General features: G+C 39.3%; 1 protein-coding gene across 4 annotated transcripts in view; it reads left to right on the top strand.

The window, feature by feature from the left end:
- The first annotated feature begins 226 nt into the window (after positions 1-226).
- The window catches only part of B3GAT2 (beta-1,3-glucuronyltransferase 2), a 52,307-nt gene continuing 30,308 nt past the window's right edge, over positions 227-22,225 (top strand). Inside the window, exons 1-3 of one of the 4 annotated variants that reach the window (XM_089482585.1) lie at positions 227-380; positions 465-775; positions 806-880. In XM_089482585.1, the coding sequence (XP_089338711.1) occupies positions 227-380; positions 465-775; positions 806-880 (540 nt within the window). Of the gene's footprint in view, positions 881-22,225 lie in introns of all 4 variants that reach the window. The other 3 variants (XM_089482584.1, XM_089482583.1, XM_089482581.1) reach the window with 3 other exon arrangements.

Genomic DNA, 22,225 nt, shown 5'->3' with positions numbered 1-22,225 from the left:
AAGCGATCTCTGGATGCAGAAACTGAGCTACGCGATTACCGGAGGATGGGAAAATGGTTCTCTTTTAATCGTGATTGAATGTAGTGCGTGTGTCTGTCCGGTCTTTCAGATTCCCGATCCATTATTCACATGGGTCGGTAGCTTCGAAAGTAAGGAAGTGTGAAGATTGTAACGGAATAGTTATTAGATTTCCTCGGAGTGTCCCCGGCATCAAGCAGGCAGCAGGATGAAGTCTGTGCTGTACAGCCGTTTCTTCATTCTTCTACCTTGGGTACTGATTGTAGTGATTATTATAGACAGTGACACCAGGAAACCCTCCGGTTCCAGCAGAACACCGGCCGCCAGGCATTACTCCCCATACTGGAACCGAAGGATCGGTCGCGCGGCACTAATGAGACCCCAACCAAGTGACACCAGCCAGGGCACATGGACCACCAACCAGGAGCAAGTGGCCAGCTCTGGAGCTCAGAGGATTAAGAATGACACTGTGCCCATTATATTTGCCATCACCCCTACGTACAGCCGGCCCGTGCAGAAGGCAGAGCTCACTCGCCTGGCTAACACATTCCGTCAGGTGCCTCGGTTGCACTGGATAGTGGTAGAGGATGCGGCACAACCCACCGAGCTGGTGAGCCGATTCCTAGCCAGGGCCGGTCTTAGAGCCACTCATCTGCATGTCCCCACGGCACGTAGGTACAAAAGAGCCGGGCTACCCAGGGCCACAGAGCAGAGGAACGCAGGACTTACCTGGCTCAGGCAGCAGTACCAGCCCCAGGTCCAGCACCCCCAGCACCGCTCAGCCCAGCCACAGGAGGTCCCTGCTGGGGTGGTCTTTTTCGCAGATGATGACAACACTTACAGTCTGGAGCTTTTCCAAGAGGTATTTCCATAACACCGTGTTATCCACATTATATGTTTCAACGCAAATGGACCTTATGCCTCTTGATAGTTGTGAGGAACACCATTCACAGTATTGTTGCCTGATAAGACCAAGACCACTGAAGCCCCAGAGGCAAGTGGTGTATAAAACAGTATTGATTATAATGTATTGCAATTGGAGATTTAATGGTGAGTACAGTAAAGAGCCAGACTTCCCAGCATACAGGCTAGATCTTTGCCAGTTTCAGCACCATTGCTGCTAGACAGCTCCCAGAACTCTGCTATAACTGCTGCTGCCTCTGGTAAACTTTCTAATGCCTCAAACACCCTGCTGCTCTGCTCTTCTAAGAGCTATTCATTACTTTCTTCAGGGTGCTGTGAGTGGAATCCTAAATCTCAAAAGTGAGGACTGCAATTCTGAAAAAAACACAAATTAATTCATGGATTTATGTACACAGCCACAGTGTGTGGAATATAAAGGCAAGAGGGAACACTCAAATAGGAAAAGAATATGGTAATAGAGAATTAGGGGTGCTTAGCTACTCCATACTTGCAATAGAATGCTGGCACCCCAAAATACATTATTTGGTAATACAATTCACAAACTAGTAAAAGGATGAACCATATGACAGAATATAATAATAATATCCAACAATGACAGTCCTTAAGCCCCCAATACCTTTTTGATGCTGGGTGTATAGATCATATTCTTTCATGTTTTTTTCTTCATTATAGCTTTAGCATATCTTCTGGTGTGCAGATTTGTATACATCAAGAGTGTTGGGAGTCCCATGTAACAATGATGAGGGGTAATAAATAAGTTCACTAGGTTCATTATATTTACTGTTTGCTTCCTTGATGTGTTTGGCTATTTGAGCTTTACAAATGATAGCACTCCTAAACAGTGCTTGCGCACAAGGGGTTAAATACACATAGGTACCCATTTAACCAATGAGCAAGAATTGGAGATCATTTGATTCAATTGTTTATGGTCTTATAGAATAAGGTGCTGTCAGTAAGCACTTAAACATGATTTCTGATTTAAGCAAAAGGAAAAATACATCATTTTGCAGCAACAACTTTGTGATCATTCATTTCCATAGCTCAGTATTTCATGGGCTTCAACAGAGACAAGCTGGCAACTTTCAGCTGGGTGAAAAAACCACAGGTGGCCCAGTTAGACAATGGCCACAAACAAATTTGTTGGACAACAGGCTCAATGTGCGCTATTTAATCTCGCCAAACACGTTCACCTAAAAAGCTGTGTAGAGAACTCTTACAAGAAGACATGATCCAACTATGGGAACATACCAACTAACGTCCTTGTCAGTTAGTACCCCAATGGGCCTTAGCAAAATCTAGAAACACAAAAAACACAAAAAAATCTCAAAATCTTCAACTAGGTTCAAATGAATCACCCATAGTTTACCACGTTCTCTTTTTTCCAATTATTCTATATACTAATTTATATAATCAATTTATTCTAGAGGTAAACTAATTTATTGATTTGTACTTATATTAATTTAATGTTACAAATTACTTATTGTATTTTGTTCGTACCACATGCTTCATTGGCAGCTATATTATATTTACTGTATAATCTGTGTAACAATTTTGAATAATCCACATATTAATATCACTGAGATGCAGAAACTTCATTTAAACTGTGCAAATCCACAAAGGGCCAGCACTGCAAGGGGTTAAGGATAGCTGATGCTGACATTTTAACAACATTTTTACTTGAGATGTAAGTGGACTGGCTAATCTCAAGACAATATTTGAAAATATTCTCCCACCAAGCATTGTGTAGCTTGTCATCACATTGTCTACAAACTTCATTTAACTGTTGTCTATCATAGCATTGTATGCATAGTTCTACATAATAAGTGTCACTGTATGAATGCCTATTGATGTGTATGTGGGTGAGCATCATGCGTTACTGCTCATGTTGAGTTATTGAGAAACAAATGTGCCAGAAAATTTTTCCCAAAATCAGACATTACCTAGTATTATTTTAGCATGACATTCACGGTAATATTAATTTCTATAAATTGCATACACATCTATTTCAACACACACATGTTCTAAGCATCCAATAACATGGAGCCTTGATGGTGAGATCTGGTTTTACATCTGGGATATCAGTTGAGTCTTGTTTTTTGGACACGGCTAGTATGCCCTAAGCATCAGAGGGGAAATAGCTAAGGTTGCTTGCGGGAATAATTGCAATATCTTCACTTGTCTATAAATTACAGCCATTTCTTACCACCATTGTAGTCACGAAAAGCATTGCCTGTAAAAGCCAACAAAACAAAGCAAACTTTCTAATTTAAATGGATCATTTCAAGCTTGACATATCTGGTAATGGAAAGGATTGATCTTTCTCTAGAAACTCTTATCGTTCTGTCTGTAGAAAAGAGCCTGAAATATGGTGCCCATAAATAATGCTCTTGCTCTCCCTCTGTGGCTCTTAAAACGATTGTTCTTGACAGATAGTGAAGATAAAGAATTAAAAGGCACATCATCTGGTTTTTGTGCTGCCTCTTTTGTCGATAACAAACAATCGTAAACCTCTGTGATAGAGGCACAAGAAAAATAAAATACTATATGGAAATGGAAAATCCATTGGACAACAAGCTCTCCCCTATGCTGTAATATATTGTATATGCATCAATGGAAAAATGCAGGCAGTTTTAAAGGATCACACATCTACAAGTTCTAGGTTTTCTCTGGGTTTACTGGACTGTATCTGATCTCCCTCAATAAAACAATAATCATTTTACATCAAGACTATCAAGTAGAGTGTACTAGATGACTGTATTGCTTTGCAGACAGTAGAGGTCAGCAGTTCCCTTGAGCTACCAAGTAAAATATATGCATAGGTTTGGTGTATGGATTTACTACATTTTTTATATTATATATTTAAGATGAAAAAGCTAATCAATGCCTCTCTTTGTTCTTTTTCGGAAGGCTAACGTATAGAATATTTTTTTCACTTGACCGTCCAGGTCACCACTTTTTTGTCAGTTTCACCCAATGTCTACTGGAATTTTATGAAACAAGAAGGAATTGTGATATACTTGTTATCTATTCACCCTGGTTTCTTGTGGACTTCTGATTAAGATGAAGATAGGGCAGTGAAAGGATTGTTACTATGTATCCAAATGTGTGGTTCTATTTTATATCAGATTGTATCAAAAAGTTGATGTTCTAAAGGAACAAGCTGCAGCACATATCCCTTTTCAAATGCTAAAATAACGTGTTTGGTAAGTGTAAATTATTTGGAACTAATCCCAAAATGTAGTGTATTTAATGAGGCATAGAGCTTATAGCCCATACATCACATATATGCATCTACAGTACACATAATTATGAGTTGTCTTTATATACCAGCACTTTTATTGCTATGCAGTAAGGGGGATTGGAACATCATGCATGTTTCTTACCTATTTTCAGGCTATGTTCCTGGCTTTTAGCAGGTGTAAAAAAAAATCACCACAAGAAGAATTATGTCCCTGATTACCATCGAGTTGGAGTAAGAATTAAAATAAAAAAGCAAGATTAATGTTGATTCTGTATGAACATTGACAAATTGGCAAATCTTGAGGGATTTTGGCTTGTGTTTGGCCGCAAAGGGCTTCATCACTGCCTGTGACACCTGTAGTATTATAATATAAGCAGAGATTCAATTGCCCAAAAGGTATCAGCAGATACCTTTAAAAAAAAAAAAAGAATATGCACATTTGCCAAAGTTTCTTGTGGGTGAACTCAAGTGGCCTGCACAGAACTCTCACCTTAACCCCATTAAACACTATTAGGATGAATTAGAACGCTGATTGTAAGCCAGGTCTTTTAGCCAAACATCAGTGCCTGATCTTTTGGCTGAATGAGCACAATCCATAATCTTGTGGAAAGCCTTCCAAGAAGAGTGGAGGTTGTCATAGCTGCAACTCCATATTAATTCCAGAGGTTTTGAAATGTGATGTCCAACAAGCTTATATAGGTGTGATGGTCAGTTCTCATATAGTGTATGTACTAGTTTAGTGAATTTAAAGCAGGGCTTTTATGATGTGGTACAGGTTTTACTGACCATACATGGATTACTTGATCTGTCACTGCACTAACCATTATAATGCAAACTCACTGTTTTTCCATAGTAGCCTTTGTTGTGTGCAAATGTGTAGCTATTTATATTTTCACATGCTGTAATTTTTGTTCAGTTGTTCAATTTATGTTCAATTAAGTTTTATAAATAGTGTGTTGCACGTGTAGTGCTATGTTGCATGAGCTACTCCAAGCCACCATGTTGGGTGAATCCTCCTAAGCATAGAAAGAGAATGTCTATGACACCGATTGAACATCATCTATGGTTGTCTATGACTAACACAACTAATCTTATGACAATAAATCGGAACACATACATCAGATACCCATGTTGTGCCTCTTCATATTAGATTAGAAACTTTTATTATTTAATTTGGTCAAGCTGTTGCTTTCCTATTTTAAATACTTTCCCCAAGTGTAGTATACTATTTATTGTTAATGTAAATATGTGAGGTCGACAATAAATCACCTTGAATATATAACATTTCCCCAAGATAAATTTAAGATGATTATTACCTACTTTGCGTTTGAACTGGGGGAATAATGACATCCCTTTGAACGCTACGGGATGTAACAAACCAAAGGACCGTTGAGTGAATGATATTATTTTTGATGGTTGTTTGCTCTCCTCTGTTCATACAATAAAGCACTCATTTGCCCCACCAGCAAGATGGTCAATTAAAATACCAGTACCTGGAGATTTGTTTTTGCTAGATTATTTGTTTAATGGTTGACTGTAATCCTATACAAGTTATTGTTGGATAAAAACATATTTTCTACTGAAATAGGAGAGCTAGAATTTGCTGTGGGATTCCTGGTCTGTGGGATCACAGAATCTCTGCTTAATATTTGCCTCAAAATCTACAAACCAATTCAGCTCCCTTGCTTTTTGAAGTCCGTATTAAATACACGGGTGCTGTCACATATGTAAATCAAATATATATACAGCATATATAGGCATAAGTGAACACAAGGGATCCAGAGTATGTATGTAAAATGAAAATATACTTAAAGTGAAGTCACTTATCAATGCATGCACCGCACTGCAATCGTCAGGTCATATCCACCACAACATGAGCAAAATGCTCAAAAGACAAAGTGACGTTTTTCAAAGCGAGTGTACATAAACAGGGGAATGATTGCATTGCAACTACGTCTTTACTTGCAAGTGTCCGTAAAGTGAAGGTCCGTATAGCTTAGTATGCCTGTATGTATGTAGCAACAATATAAAATATACTAAAGCCCAGTTCATTTTTATATTGTTTATTGGCCTATGTTGTGACCTTCATATGCTGCTTGTCTTCACACAAAACCACAACTGAAATGTTTTGTCTATTTATGGACTTTGTAGACGCTGATATGTCAACAGTTAAGTGAAAGCAGTTTCATGCCGAGAAATGTCAATAAGAATGTGATTCGGAGAGTGAGTTGAATTGGCAATCTTTAATGCAAAATAGATATGAACTGTCCCATGCAAGGGCAAGCTTGCACATTGGGCGAGTAGCCGCTCTTGCTAATGAGGATCATGTGCTTTATGCTGTTGTGGTTTTCTGAGTTAGTCATCAAATGTGGTCATTGGAGCAGCGGGTTGTGTGCATTTGTGATGGTGGGCACTAGGAGCCACAATGTGATATAATCATTTGTCCATAAACCATTTTCCTTCACAGTACTTATTTTGTTAAAAAAAAACACCTGGTATTTGTATACTCTCAGTACTCATCTATGCTCCTTGATGGTGGTGTTCTTAATGGAATATAGAATCCAATGTGGCTTTTGCTGGATATGTTTGTGTGTGATTTATAAACAGTACAAAATGTATAATAAATTGAGAAAGTAACACATTGGTAAAAGTCTACAAATCAGTTAAACTAATTAAGCATCCTCCAACATAAACATAATAAGAGCTTTATAAAAATCTAATTAACTAAACATAATTGTATTGTGATAATACATGCTATAGTTTTTCATCATTTTTTTTCAAGATCCTGTGTTTAGCTATTGTCTGTGAAGAAATTCAGGAAGATAATGAATGGCATAACAGTACTTAAATAGGCAGATATATTAAGATTAACCTTGATTGTCTATGCTTGTATCTGTTGTATTCTTAACATACTGTTGAAAAGTTATACGTAAAACCTAAAAGGGAACTCCCATCATAGTATAAATATATATATATATATATATATTTATATATATATTTATACATACATACAAATATATTAGACTTGTGCGTTCATTTTCAAATTTATTTTTAATGAAAATTGCCTGTTTTGTGACTTACAAATCAATAAAAACAAGGGCGATCTCCTGCAGAACTAACAAAAACGAATTGCAAAACTTCATTCATTGGCGTTGACGTGTACAACCCATTACAAGCCATTTTGGGAGCATTACAAGCTGTTTTGGAGCTCGTTGATGAGACACGGGGGGGGGACTGTGTATAGGAGAGTACATATTGATAGCTGATAGGTAGAAGTAGCCAAAAAATACAAGCAGTGGTCTCATAGATATTTATGGCTGTGCCTGATGGGTCCAACAACCTGGTAAGTTTTTTCACTCTGGCCAATCAGAGTATATACACATCATTAGACTTCTGCCCTTCAATGTTGAACATGTGGAACCTCCAAAGGTTTTGTCATTACTAGTAACCGATTAAAAATACATTTTCTAGTTGTAGTTTTTGGATAATCTAATGATTTCAAACAGCTGCATCTTAGCCATTTGTATGTGTTTCCAATCTGTTATCTTGGCCCAATGTTCTAGACAAACACCTTAATCATACTGCCTGCGAGAAACAATAATTGTTAATCACCCACCTGAATATTCTAATAAAAGTCTATGGAACATACTTCATTAGCATTGCGTAAAGAATGAGCTCAGTGTGGTGTCTGAGCAGGGAAAAGAATATCACAGGATTGACAACAATGGCAACCTCCAGGTCAGCTGATAAAGAAAGTTTATTGGAACAAATAGAGACAAAACCAGCTTTTTGTCAATGCTAACCAACATTACTGTATACTCAAGAATAATATTTTGTCGTACTGAACCTCCCCAAGCATAACTATACTATATAATATCTTAGGAGACTATTGAGCAATGCAAGTAATCTTATTTTGGTTTCGAAAATCAGATTTCTGAACAATTCTTTCTCCTAAATTCCATTTTTTATGTATTACATTAGGAAGATTGAACAATCTTTTGATGTCCTGGAAAGGTAACTTTAACCTTATTATCTGAATTTCCTAGTGCATCATCTTTGGCTGGCTCCTTGGCAATGAAGATGGTAAAAGCCAATCATCTCTGTCACAGGAGAGAACACGCACGGGGAAGTTTTAAATATCCTTAAATTGGATTATTATCTCCTGGCAGGATTTGCTACATGTATACATGCACAAGTACATATACACACAGGCACACAAATATTGAGTCATACAACGGGAAATAACAGAAGAATGCTTGAAATGTCCTCTAAGAAACTCGAGTCTCTATATCACTTTTGCTGTAATTTGATTGATCTTGCAGAAAGGTAGATGGCAAGTCAAAGTATGTTATCATAGATTAAGTGTGCTATTAAAAAAGGTGAAAATGTCATACTTCTGTTAAAATAGTGAATTCTCTTGCTGTTTTATTCAGTGTGCTTTAAAGTCTCTTAGTTGATATTCTGTCTGCTTGGTGTCTTATCACAACTCAATTGATCTCTAATAGAACAGAGACCCGAGGAGTTGTGCTGATGAAGAAAGACAAAAATAAGAAATTGGATTTAGGTGTTAAAACCTAGTTATCCAGAACAAGTAAGGGCCTGGATTTCATCTGTTCAATCAATCCCCTTACAGGTATACATTTGACCTTGGAAGGAAGGCTTGTCATGCGTCTAACTGAAACAGGCTGTTTGTGTCACAATCCATTTATTTGTTAAAATGTGTATGTATGAGATGCTCTTTATCTGACTCATGGATATAGCATTCGGATTCAGGTTTGAGAAAATACATCATGCCAGCGCTGAATTGTTTTACATTAATGTAGAAGGGCAAAATGCATGAACATGACTGAATGAAAAAGGACCTTTGCAATATTTGATATTTAGTGCTTTTCCAGAAACGGAAGCTAAAGTCATACTTGTAATTAATGATAAGAGATAACTTTTGGGGCAAGTGCCATAGAGGACTATTGCCCTGGAAACAAAGATACTGTATCAATGATATATTAAATTGGTCAGACAATACTACTGTTACAAATTAAAATTAAAGATCATTAGGTATTTATTAAGAGTCATAATAGTAAGTCAGAAATGTTCATAACCTGCTGTTATCTGCTATGTATACCATATAGAAAATAGAGGAAATATGGCTTAAGAAAAATCAAGTTCTCTTAACTGGAGAACTTGCTTTAAAACCAATACGCAGAATAATAACAGTATTAGTAGCATAATGCAAAGCTTTCAAAGGGTGCATCTGTGTCAAGGCCTTTATTAGCTAAGGACCTCAGGGGTTGCATACCCTGCATTCCCATATGTTGTGGAGGTCATATGGTTAATAAGCCTACTATTTGGCAAAACACAAAAGTAGTTTGTACACTAAACAGTGAGTTGTGGAAGAGATGTGTGAAGATAAAGCAACTTATTATACTATATAATAGTTATCATAATACCGTATTTGCTCGATTATAAGACGAGGTTTTTTTCAGAGCTCTGAAAAATACCCCTCGTCTTCTAATCGGGGTCGTCTTCTAATCAGACCTCAAACAGAGGTCTGATTATGAGACTAAGATCCAGATCCCCCCCCCCATTTAACACACCCCCACACACACTTACCGGTGCTTCCTGCTGTATTGCCCTGGCAGCGGGCAACGTCCGCTGCAGCCAGAAGGAGGTGTGGCTAGCAGCGGGGGTTGTCTGCGTCCGTCGCGCATACCTTCCCCGACTGTCAGAGATCAGAGTTCCCCGCACCGCTGCGGGGAACTCTGATCTCTGACAGCCGGGGAAGGTATGCGCGACGGACGCAGACAAACCCCCGCTGCCAACTCCACCTCCTTCCGGCTGCAGCAGAAGGAGACGTCAACCCGCCGGGGCGGCAATACAGCAGGAAACTGGAAGCACCGGTAAGTGTGTGTGTGTGCGTGTGTGTGTGTTAAATGGGGGCTTAGGGCATTTCTGGAATGCCTTATACCCCTATATGCCACTCTGGCACTTAGGGGGTTAAAAGGCATATTATGGGGCAGAGTGGCATATAGGGAGGTATAAGGCATTTCAGGAGGCAGAGTGGCGTTAAAGGGGCATTTAATAGAGCACTCTGCCTCCTGAAATGCCTTATACCTCCCTATATGCCACTCTGCCCCATAATATGCCTTTTAACCCCCTAAATGCCAGAGTGGCATATAGGGGTATAAGGCATTTCTGGAGGCAGAGTGCTCTGTACAATGCCTTATAACTCTCTTAATGCCACTCTGCCTCCTGGAATGCCTTATACCTCCCTAAATGCCACTCTGCCCTATGATATGCATTTTAACCCCCTAAATGCCAGAATGGGATATAGGGTTATAAGGCATTTCTGGAGGCAGAGTGGCACATAGGGGGTCAAAAGGCATACCATGGGGCACAGTGGCATATAGAGGGTTAAAAGGCATATCATGGGCCGCAGTGCAAGCCTGGGGGCAGATGTGCGAAACTGGGGGACAGATTGGAAAATACAAGGAAATAAAAACAAAAAAAATATTTTTCTCAATCATAGCTTTTATTTAAAAAAATTTTTACATGAAGTAACATTTACTGGTAAAACTTTTTTCCTTTAGGGTCGTCTTATATTCAGGCTTTTTCTTTTTTTTCTAAGTTAATATTCAGATTTTGGGGGGTCGTCTTATAATCAGGGTCGTCTTATAATCGAGCAAATACGGTGATACTAATAATAATATACTTGATTTGAAGGAATACGCCAGCCATCTAGCTGTGTGGCCCTTTTCCCCATATGCTTTTGCCTCTTTTTACCCCAGCTAGTTTTAGTAAAGGAGCTGTGTTGGCAGAACACATTTCCCTGCACACGGTCTGTTCAGTTGCTTTTGTGCATGAATGGAACGCACTCCCATTGACCTTAATGTAAGCACTTTCTTGGCACTGATTGGCTGATTTACTCCATAAGACATGTGTTTCAATAATCTTTCTCCAGTACTACTACCTATTATACCAAAAAAGCTCCATAAATAATCCCCCCACAGAAGACAAATGTACAAGGTGCAAAACTATTATTAAACAGAACGAAAGAAGAGACTGACACAAAAACAATGTGATGATGCAAAGAGGTGTTTTAAGAATCACATAATTAACAATCTTAAATCAATGCTAAGATCATTCCTCTACAAGCCATTTGACAGAAGAGGCAGGTTAATTATTTACACCCCACTGGTGGCATTTTAAATGGCCTTATTGTAACCCTAGGCTTTCCAATACTACATGCCAATAAACTAATCATATGTGTTTTGTTACTTGCATAATCCCCCATTAGAAGGGAGAAGGATCAAACACTATAAACATAAACTATAAAATTGTTTTGCCAGCAATAATTTCACGCATTTTGTCATTTTCACCAGAAAATGTCAATATTTTCTCCAACTTGATTAAGGCCAGTGATTCACATTCATCAATGTGGCAGACAAGGTTTGTGTGTAAAGTGTATGTAATGTGTGTAAAGCGCACTTCTGGGCCATGTTAACCATCCCGCAATATCAGTGTTTAAATGGGTAGAGGGCTAATATCCAATTAACAGTTGGATTTCTTTAGGGTCCTCATTACTGAGCTGACCCAATGGCAGCACATTAGGGGTAGCTTCAGAGAAAGTGAGAAAAAAAAAAACTACATCTAATTATTAAAATTGGTTAGTAATTAAAGAATTCATTGTACGTAATAGATTGAATTGCATAGAGGTTCTATTTTCTAATGTCAATAACTAAAGAACGCAGGCTTCAATTTGCATGCAGTAAAATTTAAAAATACAATATGTTACTATTTATCATACAAGACCAAAGTTTAATAGTTAATATTAAGCGACAAGCCTTTCTTCTCATTCAAATGTATACCAGAAGTAGAAGCTCCGTGACAACAGAGACACGTGTCTTCGCTGAGATCAAATTTACATGAAATGTAGCGATATTTAAAAAACAAAGAACAAATTACCAGCAATCAAAAACTGTTAGTTCCAGTGTAGGGTGTATAATGTTAATTATACAGTGTAGTAAGACATTTTAGATAATTGTACACTTCCATCTTTATGGCACCAGTTTTGGGAAGGCCCTTTACTATTCCAGCATGAGTGTGACCCAGGGAACAAAGCAAGGTCCATAAAGACATGGTTGGAAGAGTTTGTTGTGTGAGAACTTTACTGACCTGCACAGAGCCCTGAACTCAACCCTATAGAACACCTTGTATATTCATACAATATGAATTGTAATGCCAATTGGGAGCCAGGCGTTCTTGTCCCCACAAATGCTCCACTGGATGAATGGGCACAAATTCCCACAGACATGCTCTAAAGTCTTGGTGGTATAGTCATCTATGGAATTGCAATTAAAATGCACACTTATGGTTAAGGCAATCACCCAAAACTATACATTAGAACAACCCGAGGGGCAATTGCCACTGTCCTCCTTTCCAGTTTGCCCTTGAAAAAGGTCCAGATAGGTCATATATAATAAATACTTAAAGTATGAAGAATTCTTAAAAGTCTATTAACTATTCATTATACAGGGATAACTAAACACTCCATGCAGGCAAAGCTCACTAGAGTAGACTCTATGTAGTGACTTCAAATACTCAACTGACCAGCATGCTGATAACAAAGACAATATATAATCTAGTCTACTCAAAAGAACTAAACCGTTATATTATGAAATATTAAAAGATTTCCTTAGGGCTTAAGGTACAATAAGCACCAAATAACTGAAATGCCAAAGTAATTCCATGTTTTACACTCTCCATAAGGGACAGGAAGATAGAAGATGAGTAAATTATTTAGTAGAACAAATACGGCTAGACCAGGTGCTAAGGGAACTCAATATGAAAAAGAAGCGTTTACAATTCACAAACCTTTTTAACAAATCCCTCCAGCAGTCATATAACGGTCTCTGTCACAGATAGTTAGAGAAATCCACAGTGTATACAGAGCATGGAAATCCGCAGCTTTTATGTCACCTTGATTAATGCTATTTCTTATTCTATTTAATCTGATTGTACTAGTGCACATCATTAACCTAACAGAGAGTTTTACCATTTCCTATTTAGACTCAAGTTGTGAAAGATTTATTTTTGTAATAATTATTATCAAAAATCTAAATTTACCATTACGGCCAAAGATTTCTTCTTATATTTGGTGTATTTAAACAGGAAAGAGGTTTGACTTATCAGAAACAATGCATATAATTGTTAGTCTGTGACTCGATAAACCTTTGTTGGTTGGTGCCAACCTTCTTACAGTTTAATAGGATGACAGACAGTCTGTGCTATCGGAGAAAATGACAAAAGAAGGACAAATGTAACCTAGCCCTACCACCAAGAATACAGAAGGGAGATGAAATACATATTCACAAACAGAAAAAGATCCCCTGGGAGAGTTGTGAGCTGCCAGAGAAAAGGGATATTGTCATGTAAATAACAGAAGATGAATGTCGAAGAACCCTTATTCAATGATAAGTGTGCAAATTTTCTAGGTGCTTCGTTTAGACAACATGTAAATCATGGATATTATACTAAATATATGTGTCGAAGTAAAATAACTGTTCAAATTGCAATATTTTTTTTCAATCACATTCTCCAGAATTTTTAGGGATGTTTTATGACATTTTTGCAGACAATTTAATGCAAATAATATATCATTCAGAGTAACATATTTTTCCACCAAAAGTCTTGTTGTTTCTCCTTACTTAATTCGCTTCCCTGTTGTTTACATTAAATCAATTCTCTGGTTGAGAGGCTATGAGGAGATCACAGGCACTTGTATTATTGTCCTTGGCTTCTTTCACATCCTTATGTCTATATGTGTGTGTGTGTGTATGTATGTATGAATCAATATACCGTATTTGCTCGATTATAAGACGAGGTTTTTTTCAGAGCAAATGCTCTGAAAAATAGCCCTCGTCTTGTAATCGGGGTCGTCTTCAAATCAGACCTCAAATGAGGTCTGACTATTAGACTAAGATCCAAATCCCCCGCATCACTGCAGGGGACCTGGGTCCTCCTGTATGGTAACCTCAGCTGCTGCTGGCGTCTATCACCGAGTGCCGGCGAAAGTGCCGACAGCAGCTGAGGTTGCATACGCGCGTACCTTCCTGCTCCCGGGATAGCCCGCACACTGCGGGGAAGCAGAGCCGGTTGGGGAGATTCCTCCAGAAGCAGGACCGGGACCCGGCGGCACTGTGCCGTCCCAAAGCAGATCCGGTAGACCGCTTCAATTTTCTGGAGGAGGCGGGGCCTAGCGGGGTCTGAGAACAGTTGAGAGCCTCTCATCAGCTAGCAGCAGCCTCCCTACCAGAAGCAGATTCCTGTGACGTGAGAGTTTGGGGGCACTGACAAGCGGTTTGGTGGCAAAGATGGCACAGGCAGTTTGTTTGGGGCCGCTGACAAGCAGGTGGCAAAGATAGCCCAGACAAGTTATTTGGGGCCATGCCAAGCAGTTTGAATGCACAGACAAGCTGTTTGGGGGTAAAGGTAGCATAGAAAAGCTGTTTGGGGGCAAAGATGACACAAATAAGCCGTTTGGGGCAAATATGGAAAAGGCAGGCTGCTTGGGGGCACAGATGGCACAGGCAAGCTGTCTCGGGACAAATATGGCACAGACAAGCTGTTTGGGGCTAACATGGCACTGATAAACTGTGGTAAATGTGGCTACAGTCAAAGTGTTGGGGACTAAGATAGCACAGACAAGCTGTTTGGGAACTAAATATTGGACAGACAAGCTTGTACTTGATGTGTGGGGGCAAAGGTAGCATAGAAAAGCTGTTTGGGAGCAAAGATGGCATTGATAAGGCAAATGTGGAGACTAAGATAGGACAGACAAGCTGTTTGGGAACTAAATATGGTACTGATAAGCTGTTTAGGGACAAGGCTGGTACTGTGAGACATGTTGCTTTGTGAAGTCAGGCGGGCAGGGACAATTGTCACACCAGGGCCCTATGGTTTCTAGTTACTCCCCTGGCCAACAATGATGGCCCCTCTATGATACAGTTGGGATGAGGTTTTTATGTTTAGTGTTGTGCCTATTTTTCTATCCCCATAGCATTGTGTGTTACTTCCAAACAACTCAAGTTTGGTTTATGTTTGTCCACATAATATTATGTCAATAGCGTGGTGGAACTGTTTTTTATTATATATATATATATATACAGCAGTGGCTTCCTTTCATGTCCTCCCATGAACACTGTTTTTTTATTGTTTTTCGTAAAATAGGGAAATAAATTATATGCAATATTATAAAATATTGTCTATTTACATTGGAGAACACAGTTATGTTAAAGACACACGAAGAAATTGAACATTTTCAAAATATATGCCCAGAAAACATACAGGCCAAATATGCTTTAATTAGAATTCCTCTGTGACATTCAGCTTTCAGTAGAAAACTATCTCCCAATTGGCAGACTCTTCAAAGTACACATCAGAGCAATTATGGCTGTTATAGCCAATTGAGCCATTGATTGAGCTTTAAGTATCATGAGATGTTGGGATACTGATCAAGGCTCCTGTCAACTGGGGGGAAAAAGATTCCATTTGATTTAAATGGTATCCTCTGGTCTACATGGAAAGCATCCATTTATTAGGATCTTTTGATAATATCCAGACAAACTGGATATTTTACTGGAAAATAGCATGCACATTAGAAAATGCACTTTGTGGAATGCAATACCAATGTGTATGTACAAAACTTAAGGTGTGTTCCTCATTTTGTGTCAATAGATATAATGTTTTATTTAATAGTGTGAGTTATTGTAATGACCCTTGTTTAACAGCATTTATATAACTATTATATTTAGTCCTTGTTCTTACAATGAATAAGCTCACTTGGGATGTAAATGCTTGGGCGTAACCTATGACTATTATCAGAGGGGAAGTTTTGTTAGATGCTTCTCTGACTACTGGCAATTGAGTGTCTTAAAATCCACAATAACCTTAATAATAATGATTACTGTATATTAACTGCTGCTGAAAAAACAGATAAATAAAAATTGTGCACTTTGCTAATAACACAAGAAAGAAAGTGGCATGTATTAGTCATACATTATATATGGTGATACTACATTCACTGGCCACTTTATTAGGTACACCTGTTCAATTGCTTGTTGACACAAATAGCTAATTAGCCAAACACATGGCAGCAACTCAATGCAATGCATTATGGCATGTAGACGTGGTCAATACAACTTGCTGAGGTTCAAACCATGACTTTCAATGTAACATGGTTGTTGGTGCCAGTATTGCTCGGAGTATTTCAGAAACTGCTGATCTACTGGGATTTTCACGCACAACCATCTGTAGGGTTTATAAAGAATGGTCCGAAAAAGAGAAAATATCCAGTGAGTGGCAGTTGTGTAGACGAAAATGCTTTGTTGATGTCGGAGATCAGAGGAGAATAGGCAGACTGGTTCGAGATGACAGAAAAGCAACAGTAACTCAAATAACCACTCGTTGCAACCAAGGTATGTAGAATACCATCTCTGAATGCACAACACGTCGAACCTTGAAGCAGATGGGCTACAGCAGCAGAAGACCACACCGAGTGCCACTCCTGTCAGCTAAGAACAGGAAACTGAGGCTACAATTCACACAGTCTAACCTTAATTGGACAATGGAAGACTGGAAAAATATTATCTGGTCCCTTGCTACATTGGATGGCAGGGTCAGGCTTTGGTACAAACAACATGAAGTAATGGATCCTTCCTGCCTTGTCTCAACGGTTCAGCCTGGTGATGTTATGATGTGGGGGACATTTTCTTGGCACACTCTGGGTCCCTTAGTACTAATTAAGCATCATTTAAACGCAACAGCCTACTTGAGTATTGTTGCTGACGGGGGATTCGCATCATGGATGTGCAGCCGAGAAATCTGTAACTGCGTGATGCCATCATGTCCATATGGACCAAAATCTCTGAGGAACGTTTCCAGCACCTTGTAGAAAGTATGCCACGCAGAATGAAGGCAGTTCTGAAGGCAAAAGGGGGTCCTAGCAAGGTGTACCTAATAAAGTGGCCAGTGAGTGTATATTAAAGCTGTGAAAATTACTGCTTTTGTGAGTAAAGTAAATAGATCAGGTCTGAGACTAGAAGCGTAAAGCTTGATTCTGACACCAATTAACATCTGAAGCATGATACAAACTGATGAGTGGTAATGATATCTCGTTATTTCATACAGTAATAGAACACTAATAGAACTATGATATACAGGGGTGAGATATAATCAGCTGGTGTGGGCACAGCCTAGGATAGAAAAGGAAAAAGTACCAGGTATACGTTAAATAGCGTTTCAATCTGTTTTATAAAAATATATCAGACCAAAATCACAAAAATGTTATCAAAAAAAAAAGTTGATAAAATATATATCTAACATCAACACATATGCAATGCTTAGTCAAATTAAGCAAAACATGTGTTGGGAATTCATATTGGGCGCTAATGACACAGGTTTTTCCTTAATGCTTCGAAATAACAGGTTTGTGAGACTTCTGTAATAAATATGTGAAATGATGGACTATTCTTAGTCCAGGGCTATATGATGTATTTTTCTGGGGTTTTTTTTCTGTTTTTTTAAATGTCCTGTGTAGTGAGACCTTGCATCACACCATGACACCCATTTATTACTTAGTTTATCTTTTCCATCTTCTTGTTTGATGAGATGTAGATCGCAAGTAATGACATTGTGTCCTTCACATATTAGCCTGTGGCATGTTTTGATGAAATTGGAAAATACGCATACAGTTGAACATGAACAATCCCCTGACTGACACAATTTCAACTAAATTCTCTAACTGTACGTTAACTGTTGTTAATCAGAGAAGAAGCTTTTTTTTTTACACTCGTATATACATGCACAAATTAAGTTTGCCTTGGTCTGCCTTCAGGGCTCTTTCTAGGCTTCTCAGTGAAGATATTCAAGACACTGTACAGATTATCAGCATATGAAATCTAAAATTAAAAAGGTAACACACAATGGAATGTAATAAAATATTTTGGAATTTAATGGATATATATATATATATATATATATATATATATATATATATTGATTAATACTAATAAAAATAAAGTATGGAAGCCCTACTACCTATTCCTAATACCCATTCTTAGAAACATTATAGGACCATTTTTTTATTCCAGACACCTGTAGAAGCAAGGAAATAACTATCCTTAACATAAAATCTTTGTAAGATGGTCTCTGGTTAATAGCCCCATCTAGCCACCCTACTCTACAGGTAGCAAGCTTTGGGTAAGGACACATGAGCGAAACTTCACAGTGCCACCAAAACACATAACAGATTTAACAATATAAGCTGGGCACAACCAGACAACACCAAAGCAGCTCAATGCAATGTATAAAACAGTAAGTATGTACAAGCAAAGGAACTCATAACATTGTGTAGGAAATACTTCAGGTTTGGCATTCAATGCATGTTTTCCACTACAAAGGTGGATAACATGCATCTTCACAGCTGCTCTCTCCTCTACACTTAAGTACATTCAAAGCCTTTATTTACTGTAATGTAACTGCAGCTCATGTAGTACCATATTTGCTTGATTATAAGCAAATAAATAAGGTTTTTGTCAGCGCAAACGCTCTGAAAAATACTCCTTGTCTTATATTCGAGGTCGTCTTCTAATCAGACCTCAAGTAGAGGTCTGACTACAAGACTAAGATTCACATCCCCCGCAGCGCTGCAGGGGACCTGGATTCTCCTCTATGGCAGCCTCTGCTGCTGCCAGCACTTCCTCTGGGGGCTTCTATGATGGAGCACCGGAAGGGCATGTGATGCCGGCACTCCATCATAGAAGCCTCGGCCGAAGTACTGGCCACCAGCAGCGGAGGTGCACATCGCATAGACCTCCACCGGCTGCGCCACTAGACACCAGGGAGTCTGAAGCACGGGTCACAAGTAAAGGGATGCACTGGTAAGTCGGGGGAGGGGTTAAAAGTGACATGGTGGTTAAGAGTGGCATGGGGGTTTAATGGTTTTCAGTGGCATATGAGGGTTACATGGCATATCAGGGACATAGAGTGGAATATAGGTGGTTAAAATGCATGTCAGGGAGGAAGAGTGGCATAAATGGGTATATAAGACATATCTAGGGGAGATGTGCATAACTGGGGGCAGAGTGGCAAATAAAAGGAAATAAAAGCAAAAAATCATAGTTTTTATCAAATATGAAAAAATAGTTTACATGTGAATCAATATTTACCAGTAAAACTTTTTTTCCTCTAGGGTAGTCTTATATTGAAGCTTTTTCTTTTTTGCTTAACTAATATTCAAATTTTGAGGGGTCGTCTTATAATCGAGCAAATACGGTACTTTGCTTTAGTCTAGACTGAGGTACACAAACTATTGAGCCTCTTGAAAGTGAGCTGAAACAGTTTACACCCACGCTGCACACATTTTCTGAAACATTGTATATATCTCAATGTATACATCCCCAGAAACTCAGATGCAGAATAAAATGATTTTCCATAGAAAACTTTGGATACTCAACCTCTTCACAAATGTGTTTGTTCAGCTCCTAAAATCGCACGAAATATGGAAACAGGGATGTCCTTACAAAATTGTTCTTTAATATGTTTTAACATTTTAGTGGTTGTATTAAATACATTTGTGATCTGTCATGATCTGTGTTAACATATAGCCACCATAGTGACCTTCCTCTGAAACACACAAGCAGCACACCAGCACATGACATTGTCTCCCACCGCTTAGCATGGTAGATAGCGGCCGTAGAGATGCTCTTGGTCAGGACTAGGGCAGTGGCTAGCCAAGATATGCCTCTGGTTGAGGGGCTCAATGGCCAACTGCCCATTTACCCCACATTACAGATGACCCTGATTCTCATACAATAGCAATACAAATGTGCAAGGCAGAGCTTTACGGAAATCCACAGCCACATTTAGAATAGTTCCTTGCAGTGTTTGATTGACCTTTTTGTTGATAACCTTAGTAAGTCCCAATGATACCTAGGATTTAAAAGCATAATGTCCCTTTGCATTTAAATGTAAGTTCAATGTTGCTCTTATTATTCTGATATCACAATTGTAGCCCACTGTATTTTATTCAAGGAACATTTTATCAGTTAAACATTTAGACTTAAATATATTTTTTTAAAACACTCCTCAGCTGAATAGTGTTAAAGTATGGAAAATCACTGAAGTGGTAAATTAATGTGTGACAGTACCCTACAATGAGACAATTAGATAAAGGGCTCTATAGAATAACATTGAAACTTGAGAGCTCATTGTACCTTATCTGCCTTCAATTATTTTAACACACATTTCTAGCAAATAAATGTTAAATATCAGACTTGCGCAAAGCACAAAAATGATTCCAGCTAAATGATTGTTTTGTTTTCAGGCAACAAATTTTGCTCTCCGACTGTTTGGTTCAGATAAAATTTGGAGGCCTTTATTATTTGGAAACAACATTCGGGGAGTGTTCCCAAAGGGTGAGAAATCAGCTTTCACTTACTCCAGCAACATCTCAAAGTTTAGGAAAAGATCCAGCCTTGATTATGCACTGCAGGACCACCAGCAACCTGCATCAATTCACCTATAGATACACTCAACCAGCAGCATGCTAAGGGACTGAATTTCTCCAATGATTGGACCATTTTGATGAATTGATCAGGAGGAAGGTGATAAGCTAGCAGTAATAGTAGTAGGGCACTGGGTAGACACTGGTAGATACACATATCCAGGGGCATAACTAGAAGCCTCAGGGCCCCGGTGCGAGAATCTGTTAAGGGCCCCCCCTCCCCCAACCCATCTACCCCCTTCTCAGGCTATCTACCCTCTCCCTAGCCCCCCTTCTCACTATCTACCCTCCCCTTCTCACTATTTACCCTCTCCCTACCATCCTTTGTAGGTCACTTACCGTGCAGTCCTGCTGTGGGGACGCAAGGCCTCTGTCTCGCTGCTCTGCCGCGGTGTGCACGGCTTCACTGCTGAATGACATCATATGCCGGCGCTCAGCGTGAAGCGCCGGCACCCGAGACAGACTCCCACCACTGCAGTCAGGGCAGCGCTGAGACAGGCGGCGGCAGGGAGCAGATGAGACAGAAGCAGTGGCGACTCTAGAAACAATATATAGGGGGGGCACACAAGATACCACAGTCAAACTGGGGGGGCATTCATAATTTCCAAAAGTAATGTGCTACGGAATTATACTTTTGTTATTGGGCTAAAATAATACTTGATCATTCAACATGGGAAGCCTGAAGCCACAACTGAGTGCGACTAATCCTTGAAATAAATATTATAACACAATAAATAACTTTTCCACTAAATGATTTCAGGGCCTTGAACGTTTTGTCCCCTGAAGTCACTACAACTTCAGGAGGGCATTTTATCTCTGGATAAATATAAATTAAATAATTCCTACTGTAAGTTAAGTGCCAGGAAACAGATGACCAAACACACACACCAACACAGGCTCTGTCACACCGACACCCAGACACACACACCAACACAGGCTCTGTCACACCGACAACCAAACACACACACACACCAGGACAGGCTCTGCCACACAGACACCCACACACATCAGGAAAGGCTCTGCCACACCAACATCCAAACACACACACACACACACACACCAGGACAGGCTCTGACACACCCACATCCAAACACACCAGGACAGGCTCTGACACACTGACACCCAAACACACACCCTAGGACAGGCTCTGCCACACTGACAACCGAACCCACGCCAGGACAGGCTCTGCCACACCAACACCCAAACACACACCAGGACAGGCTGCAACCAGTAAATGCTGGTACCTAGGCATGATGGGTCTTTGCTTGCTGTGATTGCTGTTAGCAATCACACTCCTATCATGCCAGGTCAGCCAGTACATGCTGGCACAGGGTTGCTGTAAGTGATGTGTAGACCCCACACTGCTGGCAGCATCAATACACAAGGGGGGCAGCTAGCTAGGTTTCAGCATGTACTGGCTGAGTTGTCATGATAGGAGTGTGATTGCTAACAGCAATCAAAGTCCCACCATGCCTAGGTTC

The sequence above is a fragment of the Sceloporus occidentalis genome, unplaced genomic scaffold (assembly GCF_023333645.1).
Source record: "Sceloporus occidentalis isolate IW3139 unplaced genomic scaffold, rSceOcc1.0.p SCAF_19, whole genome shotgun sequence".
Lineage (NCBI taxonomy): Eukaryota > Metazoa > Chordata > Lepidosauria > Squamata > Phrynosomatidae > Sceloporus > Sceloporus occidentalis.
The sequence above is the reverse complement of the archived record's forward strand: the minus strand, read 5'-3'. Positions and strand labels throughout refer to the sequence as shown.